Raw genomic sequence first — 24922 nt, forward strand, 5'->3', positions numbered from 1 at the left:
CCCATCAGGGTGGAGGTGATGTGGCATCCACATCAGGACCAGCAGATTACCTTCCCCAAGCAGTGAGGATGATCAACACCTCCACCCACTAACTCCACCATTACCTTCTTATTTCCTGTCAGTCACTTTATGTACAAACCAGCACTACTTTATGGACATATAATTAATCTATGTATATAAGCTATCTCATGTGTTTATATTCATAGTGTGTTCTTTTATTATTATTGTGTTCTTTACTTTTCTGTGTTTTTTTCAGGCTGCATTAGATCCAGAGTAACAAATATTTTGTTCTCCTTATACTTGTGTCCCAGAAATGACATTGAACAATTTTGAATCTTGAATCTTATTCTGTGTTCTGTTATTGTCTTCCCCTGTACTACCTCAATGCACTGTTGTAATGAATTTATTTGTATGAACAGGATGCAAGACAAGCTTTTCACTCTGCCTTGGTACATGTGGCAATAATAAACCAATTTTATATCTCTGGTGGCCTAATGTGTCAGAGTTTCCATTAAAGACATAACTTGTTGCATCAAAAGTGATCTAATTCTATGCGTCCAGTCCTTGGAACATTTTGTGAAAGGGAGATGACGACATGTATGAAATTCCTAGGCATTAGAGTACTCAATTCTTTCTATCCCCCATAATGTTTTGCTTTTCTTGCATTCTTCTCATCTCTTGATGCTTCCACAAGGGCTGATCTCTTTATTTTTTCCCTTTCTAAATCTGCTTCTGTGCCTGTCATTCAAAACATTTGTTCTCAATTCATTTACTAAGTATTTTCAAAACTTCAATCAGCCCTTCACCCTCATGAGATTTTTGGAGTGACCAATTGGCTTAAACACATCCCCACCTCCACACCTAAGTTCTATTTCCCATCGAAACCATCGCACTGCCTTATCTTGTCTGCTCTGTTTTTTGATCTCCCAAGGGCATAGACTGGAACAAAGGCTGGAAATTATACTGTGGGAAAGTAATTCAGACATTTACTGTTAGATAAGGCTGGAGTCTGTGTAAGTCATGACTATGCCACTTTCTCACTTGCCAAAACTGTTTGTTACTCTAGGAATGCAAAACTGTTTAATTTCTTCCTACAAAGTATTTCTCACTTCCCTTCTCGACCTTCATATTTAGTACATGGGAGAAGATCATAAATTACTTTGTCATTACAACAGACCATCTTGTCAGTTGCTCAGATACTCTCCTCCTTTTCTCCCAAGCCAAGCACATTTCAACCCCAACAGCAGGCTCACAGCTTTCTGGTCTATCTACTCCCTTCCTTCCTGCCCTTTCCAAAGTCTGTCGTAAAGTTCCTTTACAATTCCATTCTCAATGATGAGCAAGTGACTACCCAACCTTTTTCCTAGCTTCTAGGCCAACAGATATAGTGAGGTTCTTCCTCTTCAGTTACATCCTTCAAATATGGAGAGGCTAAGGGTAATTTTCAATGGGTAATTTTCAATGAGTGAGGTGATGATAGATTTCTCCTGCAACGAATTAATGATTCAAATTCTTGAGTATGCCTTGGTGATTATGAGTTATATGGAAAGTTCATTCAATTATTTCCTTAAGTTGCACTATTAAGTCCACATGATTATTCTCTAAAAAAGAATTAAGTTACTTACAGATTCTAAAAGTGTATAGTAAATGCAGAAGCCTGGTTTTGATGCCAGATACTCATCGGATTGAAATCGTATCCTGACTTGGTTTGCCTTTGATGTTTGTATTCCTGGAACTTCATTGGCACCACACCACCGTCCAATAATGGTGCCGTCACTTAAATCTTCAATTTCCACAAAATCAAACCTAAAGAACAGAAATAGCTTTTAATAATAATCATTTAGATGGAAATAAATTACACTTTCAAAATTCAAGATTCAAGATTGTTTAATGTAATTTCCTGTGCACAGGTGTAAAGGAGAATGAAATAATTGTTAGTTCGGATCTGATGCAGCAAAAAAAAACACAAAATATAAAGAACACAATAATAATAATAAAAAGCACAATAAATATAAGTACATAAGATATCTTATATACATAGGTTGGTCATATGTCCATAAAGTGATGCTCGGCAGAGGAGTGTCTGTACATAAAGGACATAAAGTCTATACAGGAAATAATAAAGAATTCAGCAAAGTAAACAACAGTTGATTGTCAACCACAAGTCCACAAGATGATGTACAAATGTGTGACACACACAAAATGCTGGAAGAGCTCAACAAGTCAGGCAGCATCTATGGAAAGGAATGAAGAGTCGGCGTATTGGGCCAGAAGGGGAGGGGGGAGGGAAGTTTTACAAACTAGAAGGTGATAGGTGAAACCAGGTGAGGTGAAAGGTAGGAGTGTGGGGGAGCCATTTTGTTCTCTCAGTTCCTCTCCCTCAGCCGCATCTGTTCCAGGACGAGGCTTTCCTTTTCAGAACATCACTGATGTCCTCCTTCAAAACAGCATTATACAAAAAAATCTCAGCTCCAGAAAGTATAAAACATTCATCTCAGTTCCTAACTTTCACAATTTTGTAATACAGAATTGTTTATTATCAATGTTGTGTATACTTTGGCTGAGCAGAGAAGAAAAAAAAGTCTAGTAAGGCTGCAGATCATATAGGTGTAAGGAAAACAATTGACTATTTGCCCAAACTTATCTTGCTGAACTAAAATGGAGCTGTTCCGCATTCGTAATTCTGAGTCTTGTGAGATTCATTCTTTAAAAATCCATAACACCATAAGATATAGGAGCAGAATCAGGTCTTTTGGCCCATCAAGTCTGCTCTGCCATTTCATCATGGCTAATCCATTTTCCCTCTCAGCCCCAATCTCCTGCCTTCTCCCTGTAACACTTCATGCCCTGACTAATCAAAGATCTATCAACCTCTGCCTTAAATACACCCAATGACTTGGTCCCCACAGCCCCTTATGGCAACAAATTCCACAGATTTACCACCCTCTGGCTAAAGAAAGTCCTCCTCATCTCCAGTCTAAAAGGACATCCCTCTATTCTGAGGCTGTGCTCTCTGGTCTTAGACTCCCTCAGCATAGGAAACATCCACATCTAGTCTACTGAGGCCTTTCAACATTCAATAGGTTTCAATACTGAATGAAAATTATCAATATAACTCCTCAATTTGATAAAGTATGTACAGGGTGAGGCGGAGATGTTGAAGCTAAACTTACTCAAGCAGACATTGCGATGGATCACCCATTGACATTGTCACAAATGTTTCAACTTTCTGTTTAGCACATACGTTGGGCTTTGCTGTTGGTGCTGCTGGAATGATCTCGAGGTCTCTCCTTCAAACTATCTGACTGGTTGACCCCACCATACACGAATGAACATGCCAGCAAGAGTATCTGATCTGCTGGCTGTAGTATTGCTTTGCTCTGTCAATTTTGTATTGCTTTTTCAAGTCTGACTTTTTCATGGCAACTCTTTATTAAATACACACAGCGGTTATTCTGGTGTGCCTTTCTGCAACCTGGTTGCAACAGTGTCAGTAACCCTTTCTCATGATAATTGCGGAGGAAAGAGTATGTTACAGATAATGTAGAATACCATTCCATTTGTTACTGATCCAGAGAAATGAAAGACCATGTCACAATGAAATGCAATATCAGTATTAATTTCAATTGTGTCATTTTGCATCCCTCCAGAAATTTGATTGGGGAATGACCTCAGAGAGAATCTGGGACTTTGTCTCAAAAAAGACTGTGCATGATTACTGCTATCAATATTTCCAGGGACAGACGCACCTGCTACAGATTATTTGGTGGGAATGAGATTACATTGATTTATCCCACCACCTACTGTAAACTTTGTTGTCCTTCAGTGATGATGGTACCATGTGATGGATGTCGAAGTCCTTTTGTGTTCCTGCTATTCTGAAACAGATTCCTCATTTGTCAAAGGACTGTAGGTTGATAATTGTGAGGAAGTTTCTTTCCAGGTGTTCACCATGATGCCAGGAGACTGTATAGGGTTTGAAGTTAATGTTGATAATTCTCTGGACCACTCCATCCCAAATGCACACCACTGTGCTGCTACATATTTATCCTCTCAGTAGGACAGGATCTACTTGTACATTGTGAAGGAGGATTTCAGCAAGTCAACAATAAGCTCTGACTGTGAATGTGGCAATGTCTGACTATTGCTCAACTAGTCTGTGGAACAGCTCTGTTGTTTTGGACACCAATCTTTTGCTGCATGTGAAAAGGACTTTGAATGTCGATTGGACTGGAGGTGACATGCCTGAAATTGATGCCTTGATTTGGGGTCAGGTGGTCCTTCTGGTTTTACTGTGCTGTGCTTAACAATAGCAGCATGATACAATAAAGTGCCTTGTTAGACAGTTCAAGGGCAGTTTAGGACGAACCATATTGCTGAGTTCCTGGAATCACATACAGGCTAGGCCACTAAGCATGGCAGTGTCCTTCCCTGAAGGATATTTGTGAACCAGATACTTTGAAAATGCAGTAAGGTGATTGTTGCTATCAATGGAACTATTATCCTCCTATTACAGATTAATTAACTAACCAAATTGAAATCCCCAAATGATAGGGCGGGATTTAAACTTCTCCTCTACAAGTCAGTGATATTTGTTGGTTCTGCCTCTAGATTACTAAACAATATACTATGGTTCCCATGAACAGACTGATAAGACAGATAACTCTAGAAAAGTACTTGGATTTGGGGCAAGTTCAAGCTTTGCTTCTGGACTCCACTTCCCTTCAAGTTCTGGCTCAGCATCTCATTGTGGAGCAGCACCAAAGGCTTGCATTTGATGTTATTCCTATGAAGCGTCTGGCAATCTTTTTTGCTATGTTAAAGGAACCATATAATCCTTCTGCTACGAATAGATATTAACTTTAAAAGTGGGGCGATTCAGATTGGATACTGAATCTCAGAAGTGCTTTGCTTGACTTACTTTATTAAAAATAAGTGTCCTTTTTTACATTTCATCATTTAGTCATATTAAGAACTTATACAAAAATTGATTATTTAAGAACAAAATGAAACTTAATCAGTTCATTTTGGACAACTCAGGAATTTCAACTGGAGATGTCTCACACTGATTTAGCCTTGCATGTCTGGTGTGCCTTCTGTGTCGGTGTGCACAGGATGATGCCATTTCATATGCATTCTCATGTTCTTATGCCTTTTGTGGCAATTCAGAGGAACCTAGACCAATTTGCCTGGGCACACCACAACAAGTAAGATTTCATGATGCGTTGCTAGATTGTGACATACTTTTCAGACCCCACTTCTGGACAACGTGGCACCAGAATCCCCAGGCTCTGAATTGCTCTGTCTGCTAACCCCCTGATGGTACTGGACACCCAGCCTCTGAGGTTCCAGGCACCTGCACTCTGGGCCCCAGCTATTGGTCACCAAAGGTCTCTGGTTTCAGTTGCCAAAGGCACTGGTTGCAAATAAACTGAGTTTGTCTCTCATTTCTTCAGCCCATTGATCAGGACACTGCAGTACCTTGAGTTTTGGCTCATTAAGATAATGGGTGTTGGGATTGAAAAACAAGGGGTACAACATATAAATCTGCATGTCTTCAACAAATTTTACTTTCCGTATATGAGATTAGTGTACCTGATAATACATTCATATATACATAGTTGATATGTCAACATAGCCCTTTATGAATATTCTGTTTATAATACCTAGTTTTTATTAAGGAGTTATGGTGAGGTCAAATGTCCAAAGCATAATACCAAAATGAACTTTGTCTCCACCTACCTACTGTCTACAAATTTACATTTTCACACAGTTGGCCCCAAAAGCTGCAAAAGAGAGGGAATTTGTCATGTTGGTCTGCAGTGCAGGATGAGAATGAAGCTGGAGCCAGGATCCAGAATACCTGTATCGTTCAGTTTGTTTGGAGAAGCTAGAACGTACATTCAGGTCACTATATCCTTGGAGGTTATTATTGGTATCAGTGTTTTATTTGCATGCTCAGGTGTTGATTTGTTAATTCTTTGCAAGTAACAAGGACAGTGTAATTCTCAACACTCAGTGATAACTTTTCTCTTGGGTTTCTGGAGATGAAAGAAAGCCAAATGCTACCAAGGCTACAAAGACAATTCAGTGAATAATTGGCTGCTGTTATGGGTAGATCTCTGGATTTCTGAAATGAATTTCACTCACTGATGATCATAAAATTCAGAGTGCAATATATCACATGATATCTCCTGATATATATATATATATATATATATCTATCTATCTCCTGGAGCAACGCTCTGTCTCTGCAGTACAGTTTCTGAGCATTTACCCTTATATTAATTGTTCTAATTGTGAGTTCATAATGGGCAAAATGTTCCTGTTGCTGGAACAGAGGCGTGCATGCCCTTAAAAAAACATCCAATATTCCACTCATAAATTTAAATTAAAGGCAAATTGAAGTTTTCCTTATGGATTTGATATTTAATTCTCATTTGAAACATGATCAGCTGCACACATGGGTAGCTGAGGCAGGGATGCTTCGGGTCACCTCAGATCATTACAGTCTTATTCCTCCTTCCCCCACTTTCTCCGCAATTTGAAACCAAAAGGCTTTCTCATTTTCCATGTTCTTGAAACATCTTTGACATGATACATTAACTATTTTTTCTACAATTTGCCGCCTGTCCTATTGAGTTTCCCCAGCATTTTTTATGTTCACTTCAAATTTTCACTATCTGCATTTTTCTGCTTTTACAATTCTGCTGTTGTAAGGCATTGACTGATCCTTTATGTACCTCTCTTATAGAGTCATAGAAAAATACAGCATAGAAACAGGCCCTTCAGCCCATCTAGTCCATGCTGAACCATTTAAACTGCCTACTCCCATCAACCTGCACCCGGACCAGAGCCCTCCATACCCCTGCCAGCCATGTACCTTTCCAAACTGTTCTTAAACAATGAAACCGAGCTTGCATGCACCACTTGGTTCCACGTTCTCACAATTCTCTGAATGAAGAAGTTTCCCCTCATGTTCCCCTTAAACTTTTCACCCTTCACCCTTAACCCATGACCTCTAGTTGTAGTCCCATCCAACATCAGTGGAAAAGCTTGCTTGCACTTACCCCATTTATACCCTCATAATTTTCTCTGTCAAATCTCCCCTCAGTCTTCTATGTTCTAAGGAATAAAATCCTAACCTATTCAATCTTTCCTTATAACTCACATCCTCCAGTCATCAGCAACATCCTTGTAAATTTTCTCCGTACTCTTTCAACCTTATTTACATCTTTCCTGCAGGTAGACAACCAAATCTGCACATAATTCTCCAAATTAGGCCTCATTAACATCTTACACAACTTCAATATAACTTCCCATTAGCAGTGAATTAAATTCTCTGCCTAACTACTATCAATGCAATACTAGAAAAGTTAGCACACTCGACCACTGCCTTACCATCATCAAGTAAGCTTACTGCTCCATCCCTCACTCACTCTTTGGTAAATCTGACCACCTGGCTGTGCTTCCCCTGCCTGCATACAGCCAAAGTCTGATGGGCATGACACCAGTGAAGGGGACCACGAAGAGATGAATGGAAGAGGTGGATGAGTGAACCTGGGATTGCTTTGAGTCAATGGATTCGTCAGTGGACCTGAATAAATATGCCGCAGTCATCACCTACTTCATAAGGACATGCGTGGACAAGTATGTATCCACAAAATCATTCTAAGTCTTCCCCAACCAATACCCTAAGTGAATCAGGAAATTTCTAATCTACTGAGGGCTAGATCAGTGCCATTTAGGACTGGCAAACAGAGCGATAGAGAAAAAAAATTAGGTACAACCTGCACACTACAACCTGTACTGTGAGTACAAAGAGGCAATTTCAAACTACACTGGAATCACAGATAGGCGCTTGACAGCTGTGGCAGGACTTGTACAATATAACTTCCTGCAAGGTGAGATCAGGTAACATAAGATTACCACCCAGATGAGCTGAATGCTTTTTATGCACGCTTTGATAGGGAGAGCTATGACATATTAACAAGAATCGGATGACTCTGTAATTTCAGACAGTGAGACTAAAGTCCGTATGTCCTCCAAAGGTCGAATCCACAAAAGGTGTCTTGTCCAGACTGCATACCTGAACGAGTGCTGATGACCTGTGCCGATCAACTGACTGGTCTATTTACGGACACATTCAACCTTTCACTTCAGTGGCCTGAGGTTCCAACCTGCTTCAAAAAGGAATCTATTGTACCGGTGCCCAAGACAAGCTGGTGACCCGCTTCAATAACTACCGTCCATTATCGCTTACATCAGCCATAATTAAGTACTTTCAGAGGTTGGATATGGTGCAAATCTATTTCTGCCTCTGAGATGACCTAGATTCACTCCAGTCTGTCTACTGGCCCAACAGCAGAAATAATCTCTCCAACTCCTCGTTCTGCTCTGGACCATCTGGGCAACAGGAGATTGTAGACAAGACTGCTGCTCATTGACTATAGCTTGACATTCAACAAAATTATCCCATCCAAACTCATCATCAAGCTTCATAACTTGGTCCTCTGTACCTTGCTCTGCAAATAGATATTCAATTTCCCCATCAGGTAACTTCAATCAGAGAGCATTGGTAAAGGCTGATTCATACTTGTGCGTCAACTCGACGCCATAGGTGCGGCGTCGCCGCGAACCCAACGCAGTGCCTACACAGATCCCTATGCCATAGCCTGATGCGCACCTGTCCAAAATGTAACTTTGCGTCGCAGCAACGCAGACCGCAACAACTGTGATTGGTCCGCCTGGCAGCATCGCATTTCCTCCTACGCTGCAATAGCTCCCATTGGCTGACTGAAGGGACTTTGGCTGCAATGCTTTCCATAAAGCTTTACAGACCTCCAAAATTATGGAGGACACATCTCGCTTTTACGAAAAAAGACGCTTGCTTTAAACTTGTTTACCCCGAGAAAGACTACCATGACCATGAAGCCTTGTGCAGGCAGGTGTGTGCGCATGCATAACGTGCCTGAATTGCAGAGCGATGCAGACACACCAGCGCACAAGTATACATGCTCGTAACACACGTAGGCCACTTGCGTAGGTTACGGTGTTGAGTTGACGCACAAGTATAAATCAGCCTTAATTCCTTCTCGCTGACTATTAAAACAGGTGAACCTCTAAGCTAATTATTTAACCCCCTGCTCTCCTTTCTATACACACACGATCGTGTGGTTAAGCTCCTATGCCACCTTCAAATTCGCTGACAACACTCCTGCTGTTGGACGAATCACAGGTGGTGATGAGTCAGCAGTCCCGAGCGAGATAGGAAACCTGTTTGAGTGGTGCTGCAAAATCAATCACTTGTTTAATGTCAGCAAAACTAAAGAGTGATTGTTGATGTCAGGAAGGGGAAAGACGGTGAACAAGCTCCAGTCTACATTGGGAGATCAGCAGTGGAGATCACCAACAGCTTTAAATTCCTGAGTGTTAACATACTGGGTTGCATGTCCTGGGCCCAGCATATAGATGCAATCATAAGGACAGTGCACCAGTGTCTTTACTTTCTTAGGAGGTTAAAGTGATTCATTTCATCATCAAACACTCCACAAATTTCTACAGCTGTACTGTTAGAAGTTTACTGACTAGTTGTTTCATAGTTCAGTATGGTAACTTGAATGCACAGGAACGAAAGAAGCTGCAAAGAGCATTGAGTCTCATGGGTGCATCCCTCCTTCCCATTGGCAGTATCTAAAGTAGGTAATGCTCAAGAAGACGACATCCATCATCAAAGTTCCCCACCATTCAAGCAATGTCATCTTTTTGCAGCTACCGTAGGAGATAGAGAAATCTGAAGTTCAGTATAGAAGATGGTGCTGGTGATATACGGTGACATTTTGTGGGCAGAATTGTTATATAACCATATAACAATTACAGCACGGAAACAGGCCACCTTGGCCCTTCTAGTCCGTGCCGAACTCTTACTCTATCCTAGTCCTACCGACCTGCACTCAGCCCATAACCCACCATTCCTTTCCTGTCCATATATCTATCCAATTTAACTTTAAATGACAACATAGAACCTGCCTCAACCACTTCTGTTGGAAGCTCGTTCCACACAGCTACCACTCTCTGAGTAAAGAAGTTCCCCCTCATGTTACTCCTAAACTTTTGTCCTCTAATTCTCAACCCATGTCCTCTTGTTTGATTCTTCCCCACTCTCAATGGAAAAAGTCTAACCATGTCAAATCTATCAATTCCCCACATAATTTTAAACACCTCTGTCAAGTCCCCCCTCAACCTTCTACGCTCCAAACCTCTCTCTGTAACTTAGGAGATGAAACCCAGGCAACATTTTAGTAAACCTCCTCTGTACTCTCTCAAGCCAGGATCAGGGAGGCTAAAGACAGGTACAGGAGGAAGCTTGAGTGGAAACTCCAGCAGAACAACATGAGGGAGGTCTGGAGGGGGATGAGGACCATCACTGGGTTCCGACAAACTAGCAACAGAGGAGCTGAAGTCAGTGTGTACAGGGCCAATGAACTTAACCTGTTCTTTAACAGATTTGACATTGTGGCCCGTGCCCATCCCCCACATGAGCCATCTGTTGTTGGCCCCCAACCAACACATATTCCACTCTCCCCTCCTACCCCTCCTCACAGTCCCTCACCCTGCTCTCATGACTATACCCTTTCCCCACACGAAACCACCATGGTGGGCTTCACAGCTGAACAGGTGAGAAGACAGCTGAAACGTCTCAACCCAAGCAAGGCTGCAGGACCGGATGGTGTCAGTACCAGGGTGCTCAAAGCCTGTGCCCCTCAGCTATGTGGAGTACTTCACCATGACTTCAACCTGAGCCTGAGGCTCCAGAGGGTTCCTGTGCTGTGGAAGATGTCCTGCCTCCTCCCTGTGCCGAAGACGCCGCGCCCCAGCGGCCTCAATGACTACAGACTGGTGGCATTGACCTCCCACATCATGAAGACCCTGGAGAGACTTGTTCTGGAGCTGCTCCGGCCTCTGGTCAGGCCACACTTAGATCCCCTCCAGTTCGCCTACCAGCCCCGACTAGGAGTTCAGGATGCCATCGTCTACCTGCTGAACTGTGTCTACACCCACCTGGACAAGCCAGCGAGCACTGTGAGGGTCATGTTTTTTGACTTCTCCAGTGCGTTCAACACCATCCGCCCTGCTCTGCTGGGGGAGAAGCTGACAGCGATGCAGGTGGATGCTTCCCTGGTGTCATGGATTCTTGATTACCTGACTGGCAGACCACAGTACATGTGCTTACAAAACTGTGTGTCCGACAGAGTGATCAGCAGCACTGGGGCTCCACAGGGGACTGTCTTGTCTCCCTTTCTCTTCACCATTTACACCTCGGACTTCAACTACTGCACAGAGTCTTGTCATCTTCAGAAGTTTTCTGATGACTCTGCCATAGTTGGATGCATCAGCAAGAGAGGTGAGGCTGAGTACAGGGCTACGGTAGGAAACTTTGTCACATGGTGTGAGCAGAATTATCTGCAGCTTAATGTGAAAAAGACTAAGGAGCTGGTGGTAGACCTGAGGAGAGCTAAGGTACCGGTGACCCCTGTTTCCATCCAGAGGGTCAGTGTGGACATGGTGGAGGATTACAAGTACCTGGGGATACGAATTGACAATAAACTGGACTGGTCAAAGAACACTGAGGCTGTCTACAAGAAGGGTCAGAGCCATCTCTATTTCCTGAGGAGACTGAGGTCCTTTAACATCTGCTGGACAATGCTGAGGATGTTCTACGAGTCTGTGATGGCCAGTGCTATCATGTTTGCTGTTGTGTGCTGGGGCAGCAGGCTGAGGGTAGCAGACACCAACAGAATCAACAAACTCATTCGTAAAGCCAGTGATGTTCTGGGAATGGAACTGGACTCTCTAATAGTGGTGTCTGAAAAGAGGATGCTGTCCAAGTTGCATGCCATCTTGGACAACGTCTCCCATCCTTTACATAATGTACTGGGTGGGCACAGGAGTACATTCAGCCAGAGACTCATTCCTCCAAGATGCAGATAGGAAGTCATTCCTGCCTGTGGCCATCAAACTTTACAACTCCTCCCTTGGAGGGTCAGACACCCTGAGCCAATAGGCTGGTCCTGGACTTATTTCCTGGCACAATTTACATATCACTATTTAACTATTTATGGTTTTATTACTATTTATTATTTATGGTGCAACTGTAACGAAAACCAATTTCCCCCAGGATCAATATAGTATGACTATGACCATGACTATTTTATTAACATCTTTCCTATAATTTAGTGACCAGAACTGTACACAATACTCCAGATTTGGCCTTACCAATGCCTTACACAAATTCAACATTACATCCCAACTCCTATACTCAATGCTCTGATTAAAAAAGGCCAGCAAACCAAAAGCTTTCTTCACCACCCTATCCACATGAGATTCCATCTTCAGGGAAGTATGCACCATTATTCCTAGATCCCTCTGTACTAAAGCATTCTTTAATGCCCTACCATTTACCACATATGTCCTATTTTGATTAGTTCTACCAAAATGTAGCACCTCATATTTATCAGCATTAAACTCCATCTGCTATCTTTCAGCCCACTCTTCTAACTGGCCTGAATCTCTCTGCAAGTTATGAAAACCTACCTCATCATCCACAACACCACCTATCTTAATATCATCTGCATACTTACTAATCCAATTTACCACCCCATCATCCAGATCATTAATATATATTACAAACAACATTGGACCCAGTACAGACCCCTGAGGCACACCGCTGCACACCGTCCTCCAATCTGACACACAGTTATCCACTGCTACTCTCTGGCGTCTCCCATCCAGCCACTGCTGAATCCATTTTACTACTTCCACATTAATGCCTAACGATTGAACCTCCCTAACAAACCTTCCATGTGGAACCTTGTCAAAGGCCTTACTGAAGTCCATATAGACAACATCCACCGTTTTACCCTCGTCAACTTTCTTAGTAACCTCATCAAAAAATTCAGTAAGATTTGTCAAACATGACCTTCCACGCAGAAATCCATGTTGACTGTTCCTAATCAGACCGTCTAAAAAAGAAAATTATATATACCATCTCTAAGAATACTTCCCATCAATTTACCCACCACTGACGTCAAACTCACAGGCTGATAATTGCCAGGTTTACTCTTAGAACCCTTTTTAAACAATGGAACCTCATGAGCAATACACCAATCCTCCGGCACCATTCCCGTTTCTAATGACATTTGAAATATTTCTGTCAGAACCCCTGCTATTTCTACACTAAGTTCCCTCAAAGTCCTAGGGAATATCTTCTCTGGACTCGGAGACTTATCCACTTTTATATTCCTTAAAAGTGCCAGTACTTCCTCTTCTTTAATTGTCATACTTTCCATAACTACCCTACTTGTTTCCTTTACCTTACACAATTCAATATCCTTCTCCTTAGTGAATACCGAAGAAAAGAAATTGTTCAAAATCTCCGCCATCTCTTTTGGCTCCGCACATAGCCGTCCACTCTGATTCTCCAAGGGACCAATTTTATCCCTCACTATCCTTTTGCCACTAACATAACTGTAGAAACCCTTTGGATTTATTTTCACCTTACTTGCCAAAGCAGCTTCGTATCTTCTTTTAGCTTTTCTAATTTCTTTCTTAAGATTCTTTTCACATTCTTTATATTCCTCGAGTACCTCATTAACTCCAAGCTGCCTATATTTATTATAGATATACTTTTACTGAACTTCTGTTACTGCAATCTGCAGCCTGTAATTTCCCTTTAAGAAAACATACCTTTAAACCATCTAAACAAATTAGCAATTCCACAATCTCCTGAAGGACTTGGCAAACTTGATGGAGGTCCGTTGACACCACCAGAAGAGAGGACTTCAAGCTAGACTAAAGTGTCAGGGTATGAAATATCCTCTACCCAGTATTTTTTTTGTTAATGTACATGCTGGAGAACAAGATAAAACATCTAAGTAACACATACAACATGTTGGTGGAAGTCAGCAGGCCAGGCAGCATCCATGGAAAAGAGTAAACAGTTGACATTTCAGGCCAAGATCTTTCTTCAGGTATTCAGAATGCCTAAGGGCAAGATGGCTTTGTCAGAGGGAAATAAAGAATTGCTGCATTCTCTGTTTCACTGAGACATGGCTCACTCAAGACATGCCAGATATAGTAATCACGCCTGAGGAGTTCTTGATCTAGTGAAAGAATTAATCTGCAGAACATTTGGGGAAAGCAAAAGGTGGGGGATAGTATTTTATGATAAACTCATCATGGTGCTCAGAGGTAGCGGCTTTATAGCACTCTTGTTCTCCTGACCTGAAACATCGATTGCTTACGCTCTATCCCTTCTACTAATTGAGAGACTTCTCCTTCGTGATCTTGGCTGCAGTTTACATCTCACCAAAGGCAGATGTTAAGCAAGCACTCGAGGCATTAAGTGTCATGATTAGCAAACAGGAAACAGACTACCCTCTTGCCTTTCACATCATTCTGAAAGTCTGGTTTGGAAGGCCAGTGTCAAGCACACAAACAATGAGGCATGTCCATCTGAGCCAGCTGAGTGTGACTCCAGCCTCAGTATACTGCTATCTACACAATAACTCAAAGCAGATGTGGTGTCAGGCAGTATTTTGCTTTTGATAGAGATTTCCAAGTTGGCTTAATTTGAGAGAATGTCAGCACCAGATATTTTTGATATTACAGTGGCAGCTTAGTTCTTGGAAATGGGAAAGGAGAAGCATTTACTGCGTATTACTGTGGAAACTCTCTGACAAAGAAAAAAAAGACGCAAGACCATCTGTTGCAAACATTATCTACACCTTGTAGTTCTGTTGCAAACATTAACTACACCTTGTAGGCAGATGAGATATCAGAACTCAGCGATTATGATCAATAATCTTAGAGGAACACAGAGCATCTGCAGAAAATTATCCGAAAGATGCGATTCAGTTGCTAGGATAAGGACTGTGAGAAAGAAGCCTATTAAAAAGGCAGCCAAGAAATGAGGCTGCCCTAACTGGGAAAGAGGAGAGGAAACAATAGAGTGGAGAGAGCGAGCAATTTCAAGTTCCTGGGTGTCAAGATGTCTGAGGATCTAACCTGGTCCCAATACATTGATGCAGATATCAAGAAGGCAAGACAGTGCTATATTTCATTAGGAGTTTGAGGAGATTTGGTTTATCACCTAAACACTCAAAAATTTCCATAGATGTACCACGGAGAGCATTCTGACAAGCTGTATTACTGTCTGGTATGGTGTGTGGCGGGGGGGTACTGCACAAGATTGAAAGAAGCTACAGAAAGCTGTAAAATTAGTCAGCTCCATCATGGGTACTAGCCTCAAAGATGTCCTCAAGGAGCATCGCCTCAGGAAAGCAGGGTCCATCATTAAGGACCCCCAACACCCAGGGCATGCCCTCTTCTCATCAGGAAGGAGGTGCAGAAGCCTGAAGCCTTCACTCAATTATTCAGGAACAGCTTCTTCCCTCTGCCATTTGATTTCTAAATGGATATTGAACCTATTTCTAGCTTGTATTTCTGTTATTTCTGTTTCTGCACTATTCTTTTTAATCATATACACACACACACACACACACACAAAAATATTATGAATCGTAAGGGATTCAAAATCAAAGGGCCACACAGGCTACTACAGGCTTTCATAAACTCCCATAGTCCGACGGCTACTTGCATTTGATGTGTGGAATAGTTTGATTTAGATTGCAAGGACATTGAAGAAAGGTGGGTAGGTTCCAGACATAATGATTAATGTTGGTTAACCTAGGAAGCAGCAAGCAAGAGATTTTGTTCGGACATTGACAGAAGCCTCACAGGTTATACTATTAGGACAACTCCCAAGTCACATGTGATGTGTCACAGAGAGTTAAGGTCCAGGAATGGCAAAGAAAATAGGATCCCATTTTGTAAACGACAGGCATCATTTATGGAACAGAAAGGGCTAGAATTGTAGGAATAGTTACAGAAAATATTGCAAATACTCGATGGGATAGGCAACAACTTTGAAAAGAACAGAGTTAGAGCAGAGTACATCGACTCCGGCGTCAGGCAACAGAGTTAGGTTCAGATTTATTTGTCATATGTATATCAAAACACAGATTGAAATGTGTCACTTGTGTTAATGACCTACACACCCAAGGATGTGCTGGGGGCAGACCCACAAATTCCTGCGTGACCATAGCATGCCCATGATGCTTGACAGAACAACACAGAACACTATAACTGACAAAGCAACAACAGCAAAATGAGACCCATTCCTTCATTCCACCCACCTACCCACCCACGCACATCACAGTTCTCTGACCCCTCGGCAGGCTGCCTCCAGCTTCCAGGCCTCCAGTAGACTTGTGGGTTAAGTCTACGAGTTAATGTTTCAGGTGGGTGACTTGTTTACCAAAACTGTACAATTAGGATGGGTTTCACCCAAACCAAGGGCTGGGATAGAGTTCTAGCAGAAAGGATGAGCAGAGTGTCCACAACACTCTGATTTCAATGGAGTGGGGGGTGGGGAATTATGGATAATGGCAGTCTGTAAACAAGCAGTTCCATGTTTAGAAACATAGAAAACCTACAGCACAATACAGGCCCTTTGGCCCACAAAGCTGTGCTGAACATCTCCTCACCTTAGAACTACCTAGTTTGATTCTTCGTCAAGCCAAATAGTGCCTGAATTAACTAGTGTTTGACACTCAGCTTCCATCCATGTTCTGTTCTTTTTCATAATTAAATGTAATGATCCTGGTGACTGTCAGAAATCAGCCAGAGTTGACGTGAGGTAAACCTTTCTAAAGCCAGCATTTACTGGGACACACAGTCTGAAGCAATGGAGAACTCCCTCAAGTAAGATCTAACACTCCAATCACCAAATGAGAGCCATTGGGCAGGTTCAAGGGTCTTTTGGTGAAGATTTTGTGGGTGATGATGGTGAAAAAATGAAGCGGATCACTACTACCACTACCGTGACCCTGACCGCAGTCTACAAAACGCCAAAAACCAAAGTTAATCAGGTACTCAAGATATTGAATGCTGCCAGTTTAGGAACAGTCTAAACCTTTAAAATCATAGACTGAGACTTCAATCAGGTTTGTCCGACGAAATAGGGGTCCCAAAACACTCGACCACTGCTATAGTACGATTAGGTATACCTACCATTCTATGCTTAGGCCGCATTTCAGAAAATCTGATCATGTGGTTGTCCTCCTCCTACCTGCATACAGGCAGAGGCTAAAGAGCAAGGCTCCAGAGATAAAGACAATAAAGAGGACATTGCAGAAGGTAGAGGAGCGGCTACGGGATTGCTTGAGTTGGTGGACTGGGCCATGATCAAGGACTCATCATAGGATCTGAACCAATACACCATAGTTTTTATCAGTGTGAACCCACAAAATCATTCATGGTGTTCCCCAACTAGAAATACCAGATGTACAATGAGATTGGCAATCTGCTGAAGGCCAATCCTGGAGTGAACAATCCCACAACTATCATTCCCAAAGTCACGGACACAGTGTCACCATGAAAACCAGCTGCTCTTTTCATCCTCATGGCATCATTGTAACCCAGTCAATGACCAAGGTCTTTGCTAAACACAGAGGTGTTGAGACGTGACCACTCAGGGAGAGGTCAAACCCTGACATCACAAGGCCACTGTGTCACGAGTGGGACACTTCACAATGAGATGCTGCATCACCACAGGGTTTAAACTCTGGTTACCTGACGACCAGAAACAAATATCTGCATGGCAGATGTTATGGATTCTTACATATCTACACAGATGGTTCAAAAGGTCGCCTCCCAGCCTTTTGGTTGAGATTAAGCATCCTTTTCGGAATGCAGCGATCCCCAGTGTCTTTTCAGGACACAGCGAGCGTTGGCTGAGGAGCAGGCCTCGTGCTTACACAGGGGTGGAGCCTGGTGTGAATGGCTCGCAATCTAACACTTCCCGCCTATATAACGGAGATGGAAAAGAGGATGGCTGGAGAGACCAGCGGAAGGAGGGGAGGAGAAGATGGGTGCAGGAAGTAGCACCAATGTAAACTCGCATGGGACCCAGCTATGCCTGCCTCTTCATTGGTTTTGTGGAACAGTGGTATGTCATGGCTGAAAAGGCTCCATGTTATTGCAGATATGTTCCCTGATTCCTAGCATAACCTTCCTTCACCACACAGCACAGCTTAGCTAATGGTGGCCCAACAAGAGAAAGTCGTAGCGTAACAAACTGGCAGTCCCTGGGTTATAACAGGGCTCTGTGGTGGGGAACTGGTCCGAACACAAACTATTCTAATGTCAGAAATTAACAACAGTGTAAGGGAAGAGGATTTCAGAAATAATGGTGATGGGAGAGTCAACAGGCATCAAAAGCCGGGCTCTCTGACTCAGTGAGTCTGCTTAATATTCCAAGCCCTGCTCAGCTCATTCCACTCCTGATTATTGCAGCTCAGTGAAGCTGGGGAGGGGGGCAAGTGGGCGGGTTATGGGGCACGAGTGGAAGGTTGTTGGGAGACGCAGCACGGAAATGCCCCTTTCCCACCTGCGGAAATTGCTTATGGTCTGCTTCAGCCAGCCAATCCATCCATGTCCATCCTGCTGGTCTCCCAAACACTTGGCTATACGTACAGATTGTTTATTAGTCAGGCATTCGTAACCTGGGCAGGATCTGTATGCCCCCATACACTGTACATCTTTAAATGTATTTAGCGATACAGCGCCCTTCTGGTCCTTCGAGCCACACCACTTCAGCAACCCCACAACGCCGATTAACCCTACCCTACTCACCGGACACCTTACTATCACCAATTCACCCACATGGAACGTCCTTGGACTGTGGGAGGAAACCGCAGCTCCTGAGGAAAACCCACGTATTCCACAGGGAGGATGCATTGAATTGAATGATTTTATTACTTACATCCTTCACAGAGACCTCCTACAGAACAGTGCCACAATTGAACTCTGAGCTCGGGAATGGCCCAAGCTGCAGTAGCATCGTGCTAACCAGTCCGCTACCATGGCGTCCTTATTGAGTTTCAGTAAAACACTTGACTGGTGGATACCCTGTTATCTGGTGGCTCTCTGAAAAGCTCTTGTGCTGAGAGAAAATAACCAGCCTCCTATGCCACTATCATAACAGGCCAGATATCAGTGTCTGGTGACTCACCTCGTACATCTCCCGTAGATCTGGAAGTTAAGTGAGGTTGGTGCTTATAGACATAAACATAGACATAGACATACTTTGTTGATCCCGATGGAAATTGAGTTTCGTTACAGCTGCACCAACCAAGAATAGAGCATAAATATAGAAATACAAAAACCACAAACAATCAAACAACAATATGCAAACTCTGCCAGATGGAAATAAGTCCAGGACCAGCCTATTGGCTCAGGGTGCCTGACCCTCCACGGGAGGAGCTGCAAAGTTCGATGGCCACAGGCAGGAACAACCTCCCGTGACGCCCAGTGTTGTATCTTGGTGGAATATGGCCGGAGTCCAACAGCAAAAAGTTCAATATCTGGTCTACAAACACGTTCCTCAATCGTAATATGATCAGGATTGAATCATCCGTTGTTAACCAGAACAGCAAGCCCCCAACTCCTTTACGCTTACCACTCTCAGTGCACCTCCGGTCAGCCCGAATGGTCTGGAAGCCCTCCATGGAAAAGTTTTGTCGGGTATGTCCACGTGCAGCCACGTTTCAGTAAAACACATAACACCGCTCTCCCGGAATGTTCTCTGACTCCTGGCTAGCGCCGTCAAATCGTCCACCCACTGAACTCCTCGTCTTCATAAGTCTCTGTTGTCTCGACTCGGTCCTCTTTCCTCGCCATTGTGATCCCCCTCTGCATCCTCTGTGTGTTTTCCTCCAGATTTCAGCCGGGGTGTCCGCCGCTCCGCTCGCTAAACCGGCTGGCATGAGCTCAATCAGCTGGTCCCTGGAATAAACAATGCGACCATACTGCTGCCCCGCTAATGAGACGTGTCGGAATGTAACTATTTCCAGCGCTAAAAACCCAAATAAAACTCTCTCCACCAGCATGTTAGAAAGGGTGCAGCTTCAATGTGTTACCGTGAAAAAAAATATAACAAATAACGTAAATTAAAAGTTATCCCTGCATTATTTTATAGTATTCTTCAACAGACAGCTGCTAGTACTTGCCACTTTCAGCATCATCCTAAAGACATAATTTAGCTCCACAGTACTGTAGCGGTTAGCGCATCATTATTACAGTTTGGGATTCAGAGTTCAGTGCTCAATTCTAGCATCCTCTGTAAGGAGTCTCGTCCCTCTGGAATGTGTTGGTTTTCTCCAGGTGCTCCAGTTTCTTCCCACAGTCCAAAGACATTCCGGGTAGGCTAACTGGACGTTGTAAATTGTCCTGTGATTAGGTTAGGGTTAAATCGAGATTATCAGGGGTTGCTGGCGCGTTGTGCCTCGAAGGGCCGGAAGGGCCTATTCCTCGCTGTATTTCAAGTTGAATAAATAAAATAATTCAATAACATCAAAGCCAAGAGCAAATCTCAACACTACGATGCAAATGATCAATAATGCAGCCCCTGATGACCTTTCTGACAATGGCAAGATACATTTACTGACTTCCTTTGCCTGTACAGCATTCCTGAGTAGATTAATGATTTGGATATGAATGTGATATTGATCTGCTGGTAAAGTTACTTTAATCTGATTAAATGTAAGGAGGGCTAATACTGGGATGACATTCACAATGCACGGTGGCACCTAGGGAGTATTGAAGAACAGAGAGCCCTTGATGTACAATTTGAGGATTCCTGAAGGTAGGAGCACAAGTGAGGAATAAGGCATCTAGGATACTTAGCATCATTAGCAGGAACATGGAATATGGGAGCAACGAATTTATGCACAGCTTTATAAAGGTTTGGCTAGGCCACAGCTGAAATGAATAGTACAATTCTGCACTACGATTTCATAGAGAGGGAGTGGAGGAGATTCACTGGGATGTTGGCTGAGGTGAGGTGCTTCAGTTCTGGACAGAGACTGGATAGACTAGAATAGTTTATTTTGGAGCAGAAATGTTCACGAGGGACATGATGGAGATATATAAGGTTAAGAGGGATATAGATAAGGGAAGTAGTTGGAGACATCCCTATAGGAGAGATATCTAAAACTAGAGGACATAAGAAAGGAATAAACATTTGGGGGGGGGGGGGTCTGAGAAAGAGCTTTTTCACTCAGAAGATGGTTGGAAGCTGGAACACACCACCTGAAGGAATGGGGCGATATGTACTCTCAAAAACATTTGAACCCTTTATACACGAGGCACAGAAAGTACAGGCCAAGTGGCTGTACATGGAATTGGTGCTGATGATTGGTTTATTGGCTTATTCATTATTGTCACATGCCCCAGGAAACAGTGAAAAACTTACCTTCATACAGGTCGTGTCATTACACAGTGCATTGATGTAGATAGTGGTAAAACAATAACAATGCAGAATAAAGTGCTGCTCAGGTAAACAACAACATGCAAGGTCATAATGAGGTAGATTGTGAGGTCGAGTCCCCACTTTATCATGCAAAAGGTCCATTCAACTCTGATGACAGCAGGATAGAAGCTGGCTTGGTGGTACATGCTTTCAGGCTTTTGTATCTTCTGCCTGATGTGAGAGGGCAGGAGAGCAAATGTCCGGGCTGGGTGGGGTCTTTGATCATTCTGCAAGAAATACAGAGTCTATGGAGGACAGGTTGATCTTCATGATGTACCAAGCTGTGTCCACAACCCCCTGCAACTTTGTGCAATTGTGTGCAGAGCAGTTGCCATATCAAGTCATTATGCATCCAGGTAGAATGTTTTTTTTGGGATGGTTAGCATGGGCGCCTTAGGCTAAAGAGCTGGTTTCACTGCTGTATATATCTGACTCAGTGATGAAGAACAAGCCCTATATCAAACATCTCCTGGCGAAAACCCAGCACTTCCATTATCACCAGAAATAAAGTTGAATGGCTGCTCATTAAAAAAACATTAAGTCCTAGAAATCTCGGTGAATGCTGACATCAGCATTGACAAGGTCCTTTCAACATGCTTAGATTCTGCTGCTTCAGTTTTCAGTCATGGACAAAAATATATTCTGGACAAGTCAGCTGATTCAATGTTTTTATAAAATGTCAAGTTTATAGAGCCATGGTACCCCTAACCTCCTTAACATCCCATTTAATAGTCCCATAAAAATGAAAGCGTCTCCAATAATGCTAGATGGGCAATAGATTGGAAATTAAGTGATGTAGCACAAATACCAACAACCAAGTACTGCAAATATCCGCCATGCCTAGTGTGAACTTCCAACTAGCATGGAGTTTAATAAGTTGGATCAATTGTGTCATATATGTGGACAACACCAAATGATGAAGAGACTTCTTAGCAGTGAATTAGAGAAAGGCAGTAGAATATACCCAATTCTATGAGAAGGACTAAGTAAGGCTCTGCACGGAATCGGCTGGGCTGAGCAGAAATGAGACACAGTGTTCATTTTGTATCCATTCCTGACATTCACACATGTTCCTCTCTCTGCCCGGTGTGAGTCATCTCCCACATTCCTTACCTGCTCCATTCTTTGCTCTCTCTCTAACTACCTCACTGATTTAACAACCTCATGATTTCATCAACAGCCTGTCACCAAGGCAACCCTGGCCTCATCCTATTGGAGATATTCACTTTAGCCAACATATTAATCTCCTTACTAACTTGGAACTTAAAACAGGAGTCCAGAGATGATTGGCGAACTGAGGAGCAGTGAGAAATTGTGAGTAAATGGAGCCAGTTGGTGGATGCGGAGGGTGAAGAGGAGAGATCCAGGTAGGTGGGTGGAGGTGTGAGATGGGGGGAGGATGGAGGTGAGTGACAGAGGTGGAAGGTGAAGGTGGGAAACTGAGGTGGGAGACAGAAGTAGGTGGAGGTGGGAGACAGAGGTGGAGGGAGGGGACAGAGGTAGGTAGGTGGAGGTGGAAGTTGGAAGTGGAGTGTGGAGGTGGGAGGCAGAGGTGGAGGGAAGGGACAGAGGTAGGTAGGTGGAGGTGGGAGTTGGAAGTGGAGGGTGGAGATGGGAGTTGGAAGTGGAGTGTGGAGGTGGGAGGCAGAGCTGGAGTTGGGAGATGGCGGGAGGTGGCTGGAGGTAGGAGATGGAAGGGGGTGGCTGGAGGGAGATGGAGGTGGAGAGTGGAGATGGAGGTGGAGGGTGGAGTTGGGAGATGGAGATGGAAGGTGGGGTAGGAGATGGAGAAGGAGGGTGGAGGTAGGTGGGGGTTGGAGGAGGAGGAGGGTGGAGATGAAAGTGAGATGGAGATGGAGGTAGGAGACAGGTAGGTGGGAGACAGAAGTGCAGGGTGGATGTAAGAAATGGAGGTAGGTGAGTGAAGTTGGGAGACGGAAGTGGAGGTGGGTAAAGGAGGTAGGTGGTGGAGGTGGAAGACGAAGGTAGGTGAGTGGAGGTGGGTAGATATGGGAAGCAAAGAAGGGAAAATAAAGTCAGACAAATGAAGTGGAGGTGGAGGAGGGGAGAGTGAAAGTAGTGACAGAGACTGGAGGGTGATGAACGGACACAATCAATACAGTGCTGGAATCTGATGGAAAGACGGTGATAATCACAACCATTTGAAGGAGAAATGAAGGGCAGATGGCATGAGAAGACGGTGGGATATGATGTGTGGTGTGTGGGCGCTACATGGAGGGAACCAGGGAGGGGAAGGAGGCAAAGATGAGTGATGGCGCAGTGCAAGAGAGGAGGGATGTGTATTGAAAAGACACTAAAATTGGGGGATGGCAGGGGTGGGTCAGAAGGAGACGGAGAGGAGAAAAGAGGAGGGGGGAGAAAGGGAGAGTAAAGGAGACAGAGAATGAGATGGAAAGTGAGGGAGAAAGAGACAGAGGGAGAGAGAGGGAAAGAGAGAGGGAGAGAGAAGCACAGAAATAATGATTTCTCTCTTCTCCTTCTGATCTAGCCCAGGTCCTTTCGACTTTCAGCCACCCTACTTCATTAATTTCATGATCTCGACCTGGATTATCAGCAGTTTGTTTGCCTTCACAGATGTTCCTCAATCTACAGAATTCCTTCAGTAGTTTGTTGTTTTTGGAACCACAGTGCCCGTTTCTGGACACCATACCTTAGGGAAGATATAATAGCTTTAGAGAGGGTCCAGATTGGATTTATTTGAACGATTCCAGGATTGAGTGCCTGAAGGAGCTCAGGTTCTTCTCCTTGGTACAGTGAAGGTTGCAAGGGTAAACTCATGCAGAGTCTAGACAGACAATGTTGAGAGGAACTGTTCCTATTTAAGAAAAATCAAAACCTGGAGGAGTCAGAATAAAGATTATTACTAAAAGAACCAAAAGTGACATGAAGGAATTTATTTTACACAGCAAGTAGTTAGTATCTGGAATGCACTGCCAGATGGAGCCATGCAGACAGACTCAATTGTTTGAAACTGATCTGGATAAGTACTTGAAAGAAAAGAATTTACAGGGCTCTGGCAGAAGGAGGGAGAGAAGTGTTAGCTGAATTGCTTTTGCATAGAGCCAATACAGCAATAGAGCTCCAATTTGCCTATCATTAACAACAGGTCCACAGCAGATGCCATTTCACTGGCTCTTCACTCAACCCTGGAACACCTGAACAGCAAAAATACATACATCAGGATTCTCTTAGTTGACTACAGTTCAATATTTGATGCTATCATGTCCTTGAAACCAATCAGTAAGCTTCAGGACCTTGCCCTCAATACCTCCTTGTGCAATTGGATCCTTGATTTCCTGACTTGCAGACCTCAGTCAGTTTGGATTGGTAACATCATCAGCACAAGTATACCACAAGGCTGCGTGCTTAGCCCCTGCTCTGTTGGCTTTAAACTTATGACTATGAGGCTAAGACTAGCTCCGATGCCATATCTGTTTGCTAATGACACCACTGTCATTGGCAAAGTCA

General features: G+C 43.4%; 1 protein-coding gene across 1 annotated transcript in view; it reads right to left on the bottom strand.

Moving 5' to 3' along the window:
• Positions 1 to 24922, bottom strand: part of pdgfc (platelet derived growth factor c) — a 298488-nt gene that overhangs the window by 120440 nt on the left and 153126 nt on the right. The window contains exon 3 of the mRNA XM_072255978.1: positions 1626 to 1806. Coding sequence (XP_072112079.1) covers positions 1626 to 1806 — 181 coding nt within the window. The remainder of the gene's footprint in view (positions 1 to 1625; positions 1807 to 24922) is intronic.

This window comes from Mobula birostris, chromosome 4, assembly GCF_030028105.1.
Source record: "Mobula birostris isolate sMobBir1 chromosome 4, sMobBir1.hap1, whole genome shotgun sequence".
Classification (NCBI taxonomy): domain Eukaryota; kingdom Metazoa; phylum Chordata; class Chondrichthyes; order Myliobatiformes; family Myliobatidae; genus Mobula; species Mobula birostris.